Here is a 12,749-nt window from a genome sequence, read left to right as displayed (position 1 = left end):
AACCATATAAATCTGGTGTTCTTGTCGCTTTTATCTTTTCGCTTTATTGTCTTTGTTGGGTTGCCAAAATTACCCTTTGGTAAATTTTCTAGGGCTAGCTTTAACACCATGTCATAGAAGCAACGAGTGGAGGCGCAAAAGAGGATGAAGTAAGAGACAATGGGGACGAAAATGCCTAGAAGGAGGAAGAGGGACCAGGAGACTATTGCATGCCTAGCATCGAATTTGTTGATGTATATCCACTTGAGGCAAGATCGAAAACTCTTGAGCTCATCATCAGTGCGGAAGAGGTTGCATGCCTATGACACCCTACTAGGTAGCAACAGCTCAATACTATTGTTGGTAGTCACTTCCACAATAATACCTCCTCCCACTATTAATGGTAGTCTTAGTTTTTCTATACTTAAATTATATGTATCATTATATTAATAATTTATTGTGAGTTAGTACGTCATATAAGAGGACTCTAACATCTATTAACTCAGATTTATCGGGAGGGACTTATATACTATATTTTTAAAAATGTATGGGTTATTCTAGACACGAGCAAATCATAAAGGCTTAAGAGGTTGATGACCAAAATCACAAGGACTAAAATAGATCTTAACTCATTTTTTAAATTTAAATTATACGTATCATTATATTAATAATTTATTATAAATTATCATAGTACTATTCTAATATTTGTTAATTTAGACATGATGGAAGAATTTATATGATATATTTTTTAAAACATAAAGGTTATTTTAGATATGAATAAATGATAACGATTTAAAAGATTTATGGTTAAAATTACAGGATTAAAATGAACTTTAATCGAAGTAAAAAAATATATATTCAGGTGCTGCTGAAGAGGAAGTACACTTTTGGACCCAAATGTTACAAAGTAATGACGACTTGTACACATCAGCCAAACTCATCGAGTAGTAACTGTTCACATTTGATATCTATCTTCAGTGGAGTCCATCACAACTAAATACTTGTTAGCACACGTCTCTGTCGAACAAACATACGACCTTCAAATTCTCTTTAAGTTTCTTCTCTAACTGTACTTTCTCCTGTAGTCCGCAAAAGCCAAGACTTACTCCTCTGTACACAAACATTCGTTTACTGCACACGCTTCATGAAATCTAAACAACACACACCAAAAATGAGGCAGTACGAAGACAGTTCACTTCTTCTCAGGCGTTCACATCCCAAAAACGCTCGACGGTTACAGCGCAGCTAACTCCAAAGCCTTCACTTCTTGTCGCTCTTCTCGCCGGACTCCAGAAGCTCCTCCAGCACCTTGTTATCCAAATACTCGAGCTCGATCACTTGCTTCTCCGCGCTCGAACGAGCTCCCCTCGTGGAGGACGAAGAAGATGATGATGAGGAGGAGGAGGTGCCGCGGGAATGGACCTCGCTGGGGAAGTTGAGGACGGCGACGGCGCCCCTCATCTCGTAGGCGGCCTTGTCGTAGGCTCGGGCGGCTTCCTCGGCGGTGTTGAACGTGCCGAGCCAGACGCGGGCGCCGTGCCGGGTGGAGTCGCGGATTTCGGCCGCGTACTTCCCCCACGGCCGGCGCCGTACGCCACGGTACTTCGTCTCGCCCTCCTGCGGCTCTCCTCCCTCCTCCATGAGTAGAGAGGCGAAGGAAGGCGGCTCCGAGGTGTCGTGGAGGTTTAAACTTGAGGCATCTAAACAAAGGCTCGGGATCCGCTCCAACTATTGTATTAGTGGGATGACGGTTGGACCGTTCGTATTTAAGCGTAGAGTCGGATTGTAAAGCAAAAATTTGCAGCGGATCCTCCCCACCGGAGGGAGAAGGTTTGTAGACTCCCACGTGTGGTTTAAAGATTTGCGACAGAAGAGAAGAGTGAGTGAGACAGAGAGTCGGGTTTTTGTTGGATGTATTTTGGAATAGTCAGAATGATGTTTCGGATCGGAATATATGAATTTTAGTTTTATATTAGAAAATACAAATATTGATTATACCTTAGTTGATAAAAATTAATGATTAAAATTTTACTCGGTTCATAATGGACTCGAATACAACAACAATCAGCTAAGTTCTAACTATTTGGGGAGTAGTTTGGATATCGATTATTTATTTATTTATTTATATTGATATAGAATCCAATAAATAATTTTTTTTTTAATCTGATTTAAATGCAATCGGCAGGCGCAGAGATGGTAGGATAAACTTGTGGACATTTGGTCAACACCAGCATTGGCAAGTATATGTTGCTAATTTGTCCGACCAACCACTTGGCGTTCTCACGTCCGTCCACCGTTGGCGGCAGCGTTCTCTTTTCTTCTACGCTTAGATTGATTGACTTCGATGGGCGGGATTGACACTTCCAAGCTGCCTTATCTCGGGCTTTTGACCATTATTTTATGACCGTAAATATGCAATTGACGAGGACCTAAGTTTTTTAGTCCTTTTATTTTTCGTAGATATAATTTAGCTCTGAAATCCATGTCGGAGTCCTCGATATCATGCTATGAGCTTAAACGCTGCATCTCAAATGCTCACATTAAAACACTTACTGTTCAAAGCACAAAGTACATGCCTATTTTAGGGCCATATGGGCATCCAACGATTAAGCATGGAAAATGAGGGCCATGCCGATTGAAGAACATGTGAAGCAACATGCGTTTTAATGATTTGAACAACCTGACTTTTTTTTGGACCAACACTATAAAGTGAAGAGAATGCATCTCATACATATGTCGCCTAACAACGATAGCTTGGCACACACCCTACTCCCTACTCGTTTGCACAGCGTGAACCATAGTTTCGGCAGAGTGAGGTACTAATGAACCTGCCAGTGATATGAAGACAGATGATGGCCCTCAGCTCGCCACAGGAAACAAAAAGGTAAAAGAAAAAAAAGCAGCGGAACTGTAATGCCCGGTGGTACTCGTGACAGCATCTTAGCAAGAACAAGTTGAATTTAGAAACCAGATGTCTTTGCAGCAAGATGGATGAGTGCCCGTCTGTGATAAGTGTTGCGGAGCTTCTTGTATTTCTGTACAAAAGTGGCAAGGTCAATCTCCTTGTCGAGAAGCTGCCTGTGTAGCATCTCAGATTCCTCTTCAATTTCGATCATTGCGGCTGGATAAGTTCAACCAAAAAAGTTATCTATTTGAGCATAATAATTAATATATGCTATATAAATGTAGGCATATTACATGTACATGGGTGGCATTCATGTGGATAAAAATGGATAGAAAAATAAAATGATGTAGATCAGGCAGTCTGCAATGTTACTATATTAGGCGCATACCAATTCAAGGAAAAAAATGCACATCATGTGGATAACCATATCATCCCTCAAACATTAAGTTGTACCGGCATCCATATGATGGAAAATGTTGGCTAAAATAGCAAAAAAGATACAAATGCATAGCTTTCTTATGACCACGAGGGGATTCTTACCATGCAACTTTTCCAAGAGAACTGATGGCGAATAGGTCTTCAGAGCTTCTTCCTTCTGCATCTCCAGTTCTGCTAACTTTTCTTGGGCAGCAGCCAGCTCAGTTGTTCGAATGATTGTGCACTGTGAATTTAGTACAAGCAGACCACGATGAACCAGGAAAGTATTAAATACTGAACTGTCAACAAAAGCGAAAGAAAAATAGGGTAAAAAAACAGCAATCAACTTGAAAAATTCTAGTCTATCAAGCAATACAGATGGAAAGGAGGCTAAGTAACAGCAAGGGCCAGCTGAAATATGCTGAAGGTGCTGACAAGTAGCTAGGTCAATCTTTGAGATATGCTGGTTGGCAAAGAGACATGCTGACCTACACTACATCATGCCATGCTAGAAAGGTATTGACTACACTACATCCCATATTGCAGTTTACAAGAGGTTATAGTCTTACATTGCAGACTTTCATTTTGTTTTTTTTTGCAGAATTTTCACTGTGCGGAGATTGGTGACTAAGAATTATAACAAGTTGTTGACAGTACTTACATAAAAATGTTATTTTCACTTCAAATCAAACACTTTAAAAAAAGCATCATCCCATGGTCTGGGTCTACCAGGACCAGGTTCTTGCTACCATTATGCAGAATTGTTGGTCAGAATGTTACTACAACATTTGTAAACCACTTAACATGGAGAAGTAGAGCATCAAAGGGTTACCTGGTTTCTTAGCTCCAAGATTTGAGGTTCCTTCTCCAAATTCTCCTCTGCAGAAGGTAGATAGAGTTGCCATTTTGGTGAAATAGCTCAAGTATAAAATATGTAGAGCACACCCAAAAAAAAAAAAACTTACTAGCAAGTTGCACGGTTTCCTTCCGAAGTTCATCACGTAGCTGATGAAAATGATTGAATATCAATTAACATTGAATATGAATACATTGCGTACAACAAAATTAAACCCAACAATCTAACATGGAAAATGGTAGTGATTTCCTCCTATGTATAACTAAAGAGGCCCATAAGAGTTCTAATAAATCCAAAAAATTTGACAACAAATAAATCTTTCTAGATCTTGGTTCTGACTCTGAGCTTTGGCATCAACTCACCCAACTTCCCATTTATAGTAGTGCAAGTATCAACCATGTTCTGTAAAAACATAAGATCGTGTACTACGGAGGGTGAGCCTTTATGCCATGATAATATGATTCCATGGTGATCTAGGTAAGGGTCACTAGGGTTCGAGATACTGAAATCTCTTCATTGTTTGCAAGGGTAAGAATTTGTATATTAACCCTCTCCAAGCCTCACATCAGTGAGAACCTAATGCATTGGCTGGTCATTCTTAAGATCATATAGACACAGGAGATTCATGTGATGCAACTACGTTGATACACATGATACATGACATACATAGGCACAAGATTCAATAGCTATAAAGTGCACAGAATTTGCTAATTCATATCCAAAATAGTAAAGATATTGAAATCATATTAAGTTACAAAATCCAAGGAACATACATACTATCTATAGTTGACATGCCATGTCAGTGGCTTATAACATAAATATGACACGTCCTATTTTTCAAAATATTAGAAATGTCTTGGACTCTTGGGAAGTGTCCAATAAGTGCCGTTGTCCAACACAGACAATGACAAGTGTTTAGAAGTGTTTGTGCTTCACAAATCATGTGCCTAATAGATAACTGAGGCCTCCAAAACCATCAGGTCCAATCTTGGATTCAAAGAAGTGCTCAGCAGAAGGTGGAAGAAGACAACCATTATCATTGTGCACCAAATAGTTCTTTAATTTAACAATTCTTTGCTGATCTGCAAAGCACAAGGGCCAAGTACTCTTCCGAACCATCCACAAAACATTACAAAAAGGAGATTAGAACCATGTGGATATTACAGATTTACAATTATCAATGGCATTTCAAAGGGTACCAGGTTAGAATGTGGTTTATGGCCTCATTGACCTGAAAGATAAAGCCCAATTCATTTTTGAACTAACCCCAGACTTAACAAGTATAACAAGGACAAAAGCATAGAGAGGATGAAGAGGAGTGACCTAAATCAGCCCAGGATAAAAATTGTAGTGGAGAAAATGAAACAAGCAGCTAGTGTATAGCTTACATCAAGCTGAGTCTAATATGTAATCTACAGCTATGTTACTAATCGAGAGGCAGGCCAGCTCAAGCAGCAATTAGATCAGTGGAACTTAACTCTATAGCTCAACCAGACTTGTTTACAAAGTGATATAACCATCATAAACATATATGATGGAGGATGAAATTCAGGATCAGTCCTGAGTAGTTGAACTGGGAAAATTAAGCACAACACTTAAGTGCTTAACCGAATTGAGAGCTAAACCATTATGAGTCCCACTCAAATGACAAAGGGACAAGAGAGGTTATCAGTGAAGCACAACTTCAAAAATAAAATTTCAGTAAGCATGTGAGCACTTTATAGTAGGATATTTGACAATACCAGGGATTGCCAAGTAGGTAAGTACTATCAACTTTTAGTAAGACATACAGCAATTAAATAGAAGCTTCCAAATTCCTACGAGGCTATCATCAAAATATAGGTTACCTGCCCAATATTGTACAAGGAGCATTTTAACATAAAGAACTGAATATAGCAAACAAAGAGAGTAAAATTGCATAAATACTTAAAAACACTAACATAACTTGCAGACTTACATTGTTCTGAATTTTAACTTGCTCAAGTGAATTAAAAAAAGCATTATATATTTCCTTGTCATTTAACAGCTTTCTCAATTCATCAACACTGCATTTTCAAAAAAAGAAAGAAAGAATAAAGAATTGTAATCAAAATGAACAAAGACATATATACAGTCAGCTAAATGATTTGATAAATTAAATATTGAAAATTATAACTAAGACAGACACATAATATCATTATTCATTGGCCAACCTGATAGACATACTAGTCTAATAATTGGGATACAGTAAACCCTTAAGCACACAACAAAAAAAAGTATTGAAGCCAAAATTACTTGTAGGTCACCCCTCTATTCTTAAATATCAAACCAAAACAACATCTACTTCCAATGTGAGGTTATTGGGGTGCCACAACTGTTGTGATGACCTCTCAAGTATTTTTAAATGTTTAGATGATATTCATTTGTTTGAGTACATTTATATTTGAACAACTACTTAAAATAAGCTAGAACTTAAATAAATCAAAGTTGCAAAGCATATTTGATCGTTACAATGATTCAATGAAACATTAAGCAAGCACTGCAATATTCACAATCCATTCCTGAAGCTAAGTGATTACTTACCGATTGTAATGAATGTAATCACATGATGTTGTATAGTGAATCAAGTTCTCAAGTTAAGTTCAGTCCATTGACAAATCCTTTGGATTGAACCCAACTAGAAATGAGGTGCTGACGTAGCTCCAGCCAAAGTCTAAAATCTTGGTCTGGTGGCAATATCGCTTTGTGGCTGGACCACTAAGGTACTAGAGTAGAATGTACCAATGTACTAATACCCGATCCAGGTCAATTCGTCTAAATTACAGAGGAAGTGGGAGAGAAGAAAGGAGGAACTTGGAGGAAGAAGACGAGGAAAAGGTGGAAAGAAAAGCAAAGGAGACTAAGAAGAGGAGAAAAAGGCAGGAGAAGAAGCAAACGAGAAGGAGAAGAGGAGGAGATGATACATATGAAACGAGGTGGTGGCAGCAGCAATGCAAGGAAGAGGTGGCAGCGACAGGAGGCAGATGCTAAGCTGGCCGAGGTGGATGCAGAAATTTCTAACTATTTTATATTTGTTATTTTAGGATTTCATTTGTATCACAATATTGTTATACCTTTTATAGATCTAATCTAAATAGTCAGCATTATGTGTCACTGCTAAAATGATTAAAGAATTCAGACTCTCTTAATCGGAATGACTAACTCAGCTTTCTTATTTCTGGCCGTTAATTGGAGTGGACTAACTATATCAAAAAGTTCATGTTTGACACTTCAAGATCTCAATAGTATCAATATTTTTTAATATAGCATCAAATCTATGTAATAAAAATTATGAGTCATCAACGGAATGATCAAGGATTTCATACATCCATCCATATGTAGGAGCAAATCTATATCATCCTTTTGGTGTAATCAATTTGAATAATGCATTTAGCAGTCAATGTATTCCTTTCTTATTTCACAATGTACTCCATTCAATTTGAATAATGCAAATCTATATCATTTATTCAATGCATTGAATAAGCCTATACCATTCTTATTTCACATTGTATTCCACTAGAGTCGTGTGAAGAGCCATCGGTATACAAAGAATTTATACTATCTCATCAGCAAAAAAGATGACATAATACAGCTGGTCTAAAGGAGACACAGAACAAAGACATCCAGATATGAAGTATGTCCATGCAACCAGATAATTTTTGTGTATTAATTAAGCACAATAAATACTTAAGAAGTAGTTGAGCAACCTGCAAAAAGAAGAAGTACCTTTTCTCTTTCAAACAAGCAATTACTCCAGCTGCTTCTGCAGGAGAAGGTTGCGCATGATGGGTATCAACACCAGAGGAACTGGCCGGAGTAGTGGGGCGTGAAGATGAACTAACAACTGATGAAGGATACCAAGATTGTGTTGGTATTTCTTGCAAATTTGAATGGGCTTGTTGCTGTTGGTTGCCCCTGTAAGCAAAAAGAAAAGGGAACTTCAAGAAACAGATATGCATATGATTAAATTTGCAATTTTGCATAACATATTCACCTAATTAATGAAGTAAGGCAGCATCCTATATGAATATAATTTACATTAATTATATAAAACAGAAAATTAAGGGAACAAACACCAAAGAAGTAACTATAAGATTAAGTTCCAATGCAATGTTTGTTGTACTACAATGTGTATCTATGCATACTTTGTAAACGGAAAGTTAACTTTAACTTAATGGAGGCATGCAGATATCTGACATAGTATGTACCTTCTCTTGTCAATCAGTTTTGCCTTAACGGCCAAAAAATTGGCCTAGCTACTTGTCAACTCAACTAACATTGACTCGGCATGTGCTCTATGCTAGCACATGAATCCATGGTTCTAACATTTCAAACTAAATACTTGTATAGCATTTTATGGGCCGAAACATGAAGATTGTGATTCCTCCAATGCAGGTCAAGAAGATTCCAACTCTCCCTCCCTTTCAAACTAACTCATCTTATTGTTGTTTTAATATGTTAAAGTTTCGATGATTATTCCTAGGACCCTCATATGTGGGTCCTCCAACATGTTTATCGGTTTATCCCTCGACAAACAATCCAAGCATGCAAGAGAAGGCCCAGGTCAAATCCGTACATGTCTCAGCAGGATGACCAAAGGGACTGTCATCAAAAGGATTAATTGATTGCTAGATTGGTGGTACAAGAGAAAGAGCTAATTTCTCAAGGAAATTCAAATAGTTGAAAATCAAACGGCTATCCATTATTTCGGTCTAATAATTCTTTGCAGTTTAGGCTTGATTTATGATGTGTTAATGTATAATCTGAGTAAAATGTGAGTATTATGACATCACAACTGATATATAGAACTGATATGTAACTTGGTATTCCATTTAATATACAAAAGGACTACAAGTATGGCTGAGTACATAACCAACAAACATATCTACTACGACTACTATCAGATCAGTAAAAGAATGTGTTTCAGTAAATGTTAAGCTGTCAGCTTCTACTTCAAAGATTCATGTTTGCCCAAGTAAAAAAGATACTGCTGCAAGCGTCTGATCTGACGATTGGGACTTACCCAAAAAATGGAAGCATCCAACTCATCGTGGCAGGTGCTGGTATCTATCAATAAAAGAAAAACATGGAGAGCAATTTATCGTTTCTATCACTGAAAACAAAAAATCACCTAAAACGATCACACAAATCAAACCATCAATTAATACATAAAATAACATTGAGAATGGAGAAAATAAGCAACCTAACAATCATACGTCGCAGCATCTTCAGCAGACAACCAATAATCATAATAAGACAACGAAGGAAAACCATACGGAAGCGCAATTAAGGCGTCGCTATAAATTACAGAAACCACAGTCAAACCCTAAAACTAAACCAAACCGACCGATCGATCCAAGAAAGAAGGCGATGATGACTATACCTTTCAGAACGAAGAATTACGGACAGAAGAATCGAAATCCACGGCAAGAATTCCCCGAAATTGTGGGTCGGGATCGCGAATGATCAATCCACGAAAGAAGGAATTGAAATCCAAAATAATTTTCCCCAAATTGTAGAGCGCGATCGATTTATCTAAGAAAGAAGGCGACGATGACGATACCTTTCAGAAAGACGAATCAGGGCCAGAAGGATCGAAATCCACGTAAAGGATTTCCCCAAATCTTAGAGCGATCAGAGGTTGACCGGCACCGGAGACGTAGATTTGTGGTTAGAGGAGACCTACCGGGGAGAGGAAGGGAGGGAGAAGGGAAACGGCGGACGTTTCCGAGTCGGTGTCCGTCGTACGTCGTCCGCGTATTACTTGGAGTTTACGAGTTATTTTGGTTGCTGCGGTGCGACGACCGGAGCGCGTGGCGTTTGGATGGAAATCGGTACGCGCTAATTTTGGTTCGTGTGGTTAATTCTGAGCCGGACCGAGCCAGAAGATTGCAACTCGAACCGGTTCAATCGGATTAAAAGACACAATTGTTGACATATATATATTCCGCCCAACTAAGATTGGCATATATATTCCTCCAAAACTCCAAAATTATTTATATTATTAGTGGAAATGCCTAAATTATATGAGGTTCCATTTAACATAATTCACAAAATTAAATTAATTTTTTTTTCTTAGGAAAGCATTCTATGTTAAAGATTACTACGTTCTAATTGAAGTTGTCTTATCTCGTAGAGTCGGCATTCGTATCAAATCTGGGAAACAACTTTGAGCCGTGGCCTCGGGGCCGACGCGGCTCGGTTCGGGTCCGGATGTCGAGGATCTCTCCGGGGCTTGCCTCGAGCCCGCGGGGTCGGTCCGATGCGATGGTCCGATCGGGACGGGGTCGTCGTGTCCTCCGGGCGGGAACTCCTCGTTCGTGCGTCCGGCGGGGACTCTCAGCTTTGCACCTACACAAAGGTCGGGCCGGGGCGCTCGGCCCGACCCCTCCGACGATCAAGTTAGCAGAAGATGTGGAGGGGGTTTCAGAAGAAGATGTGTTTGTATGTGTCTCTCCGTCCCCTCCCCCTCACTCGTTCAGAGTGCGAGGGTATTTATAGGGAGGCTTACTGTTTCCTGACGTGCTCGCTTGCAGGGGGCAGGCTGGTTGCGTATGACATTGGTTTGGCGTGGCGTGAAGAGCCGAGCTTGAGTAGGTGTTAATGCGCCTCGGCCTGTGTTCCGGTCCATTTGACCGGGTGCCGTCGCGTCGTCCGAGGCGTGAGGCATCATCTGACGTCAGCCAGGTCTTATCATAATTACTATATATATCATTGAGAGACACATACAAACACCTCTACTTCTGAAACCCCCTCCACATCTTCTGCTAACTTGATCGTCGGAGGGGTCGGGCCGAGCGCCCCGGCCCGACCTTTATGCAGATGCAAAGCCGAGGGTCCCTACCGAACGTGCGGACGAGGAGTTCTCACCCGGAGGACACGGCGACCCCGTCTCGACCGGACCATCGCACCGGACCGACCCTGCGGGCTCGAGGCACGCCCCGGAGAGATCCCCGACGTCCGGACACGAACCGAGCAGCGTCGGCCCCGAGGCCACGGCTCAAAGTTGTTTCCCACAACAGATTTGCGCTAGAATAAAGGCCCGGAATATCTGGTGATCACATGAGCAGCCTAGACGAGCCCACCTCAGGGTGGCTTACCCGCCTGAGACGTGTCCCTCGACCGCAGCCTGCCTGCGCCGAGCTCCTTGACCGTAGTCGGCCCGAGTCCACCTCAGTGCGGCCTGCCCGCCTGAGCCGTGTCCCTCGGTCGCAGCCCGCCTGCGTCGTAATCCTCGGCTCCATGCTCCCTGGGACACACCTGCGTGCCCAGCCTGCCTACGTCGTGCTCCTTGGCTCCTCGGCTCCATGCTCCTCGAGACACACTTGCGCGGCCAGCCCGCCTGCGTCGTGCTCCTCGGCCTTATGTTCCCGAGACCACACCTGCGCGGCCAGCCCGCCTGCGTCGCGCTTCTCGGCTCCATGCTCCCCGAGACACACCTGCGCGGCCAGTCCGCCTGCATCGTGCTCCTCGACTCCATGCTCCCCGAGACACACCTACGTGGCCTGCCCGCCTGTGTCGTGCTCCTCGGCACCATGCTCCCTGAGACACACCTGTGCGGCCAGCCCGCCTGCGTCATTCTCCTTGGCTCCATGTTCCCAAGACACACCTGCGCGGCCAGCCCGCTTGCATCGTGCTCCTCGGCTCCATGCTTTCCGAGATCATGCCTGCGCGGCTAGCCTGCCTACGCCGAGCTCCTCGGCCACAGACCGCCGAGTCCACCTAAGCGTGGCATGCCCGCCTGAGCCATGTCCCTCGGCCGTAACCTGCCCGCGCCGAGCCCCTAGGCCACAAACTGCTGAGTCCACCTCAACGCGGCTTGCCGCCTGAGCCGTGTCCCTCGGCCGCAGCCCGCCTGCGCCGACCTCCTCGGCCGTGTCCCACGGCCGCAGCCTGCCTGCGTCGTGATCCTCGACCGCATGATGCCCGAGACCACACCTGCGCGGCCAGCCCGCCTGCGTCGTGCTCCTCGGCTCCATGCTCCCAGAGACACACCTGCGCGGCCAGCCCGCCTGCTTTGTGCTCCTCGGCTCCATGCTCCCCGAGACACACTTGCGCGGCCTGCCCGCCTGCGTCGTGCTCCTCGGCCCCATGCTCCCCGAAACCACACCTACGTGGCCAGCCCGCCTGCGTCGTGCTCCTCGGCCCCATGTTTCCGAGACCACACCTGCGCGGCCAGCCCGCCTGCTTTGTGCTCCTCGGCTCCATGCTCCCCGAGACACACTTGCACGGCCTGCCCGCCTGCGTCGTGCTCCTCGGCCCCATGCTCCCCGAGACCACACCTGCGCGGTCAGCCCGCCTATGTCGTGCTCCTCGCTCCATGCTCCCGAGACCACACCTGCGTGGCTAGCCCGCATGCATCGTGCTCCTCGGCTCCATGCTCCCCGAGACACACCTACGCGGCCAGCCCGCCTGCGTCATGCTCCTCAGCTCCATGCTCCCCGAGACACACCTGCACGACCTGCCCGCCTGTGTCGTGCTCCTCGGCCCCATGCACCCCGAGACCACACCTGCGCGGCCAGCCCGCTTGTGTCGTGCTCCTCGACCCCTTGCTCCCTGAGACCACACCTACGC

At 43.3% G+C, this 12,749-nt stretch overlaps 2 protein-coding genes across 3 annotated transcripts; both read right to left on the bottom strand.

The window, feature by feature from the left end:
* Window positions 1–1,151: 1,151 nt before the first annotated feature.
* On the bottom strand, window positions 1,152–1,660 carry LOC135636677 (ethylene-responsive transcription factor ERF096-like). The gene has a single exon (XM_065148562.1). The coding sequence runs from the start codon at window positions 1,618–1,620 to the stop codon at window positions 1,240–1,242; it is 381 nt and encodes a 126-aa protein (XP_065004634.1). The 5' UTR covers window positions 1,621–1,660; the 3' UTR covers window positions 1,152–1,239.
* Window positions 1,661–2,585: 925 nt separating this feature from the next.
* Window positions 2,586–9,973, bottom strand: LOC135636676 (vacuolar protein-sorting-associated protein 37 homolog 1-like). Of its 2 annotated transcripts, none has more exons than XM_065148560.1 (8): window positions 9,739–9,973; window positions 9,199–9,242; window positions 7,902–8,090; window positions 6,115–6,202; window positions 4,267–4,306; window positions 4,134–4,180; window positions 3,425–3,545; window positions 2,586–3,100 (listed from the first exon to the last, which is right to left on the bottom strand). In XM_065148560.1, the coding sequence occupies exons 2-8, from the start codon at window positions 9,222–9,224 to the stop codon at window positions 2,940–2,942; spliced, it is 672 nt and encodes a 223-aa protein (XP_065004632.1). In that variant the 5' UTR covers window positions 9,225–9,242; window positions 9,739–9,973; the 3' UTR covers window positions 2,586–2,939. The 2 variants fall into 2 exon arrangements, with proteins under 2 accessions (XP_065004632.1, XP_065004633.1); XM_065148561.1 differs by lacking the exon at window positions 9,739–9,973 and adding an exon at window positions 9,559–9,723.
* Between the last annotated feature and the right edge of the window lie 2,776 nt (window positions 9,974–12,749).

Source organism: Musa acuminata, chromosome BXJ3-4 (genome assembly GCF_036884655.1).
Source record: "Musa acuminata AAA Group cultivar baxijiao chromosome BXJ3-4, Cavendish_Baxijiao_AAA, whole genome shotgun sequence".
In the NCBI taxonomy this organism is placed as follows: Eukaryota; Viridiplantae; Streptophyta; class Magnoliopsida; order Zingiberales; family Musaceae; genus Musa; species Musa acuminata.
Note: the sequence above shows the minus strand (reverse complement) of the source record. Positions and strands in the feature narration are given on the sequence as shown.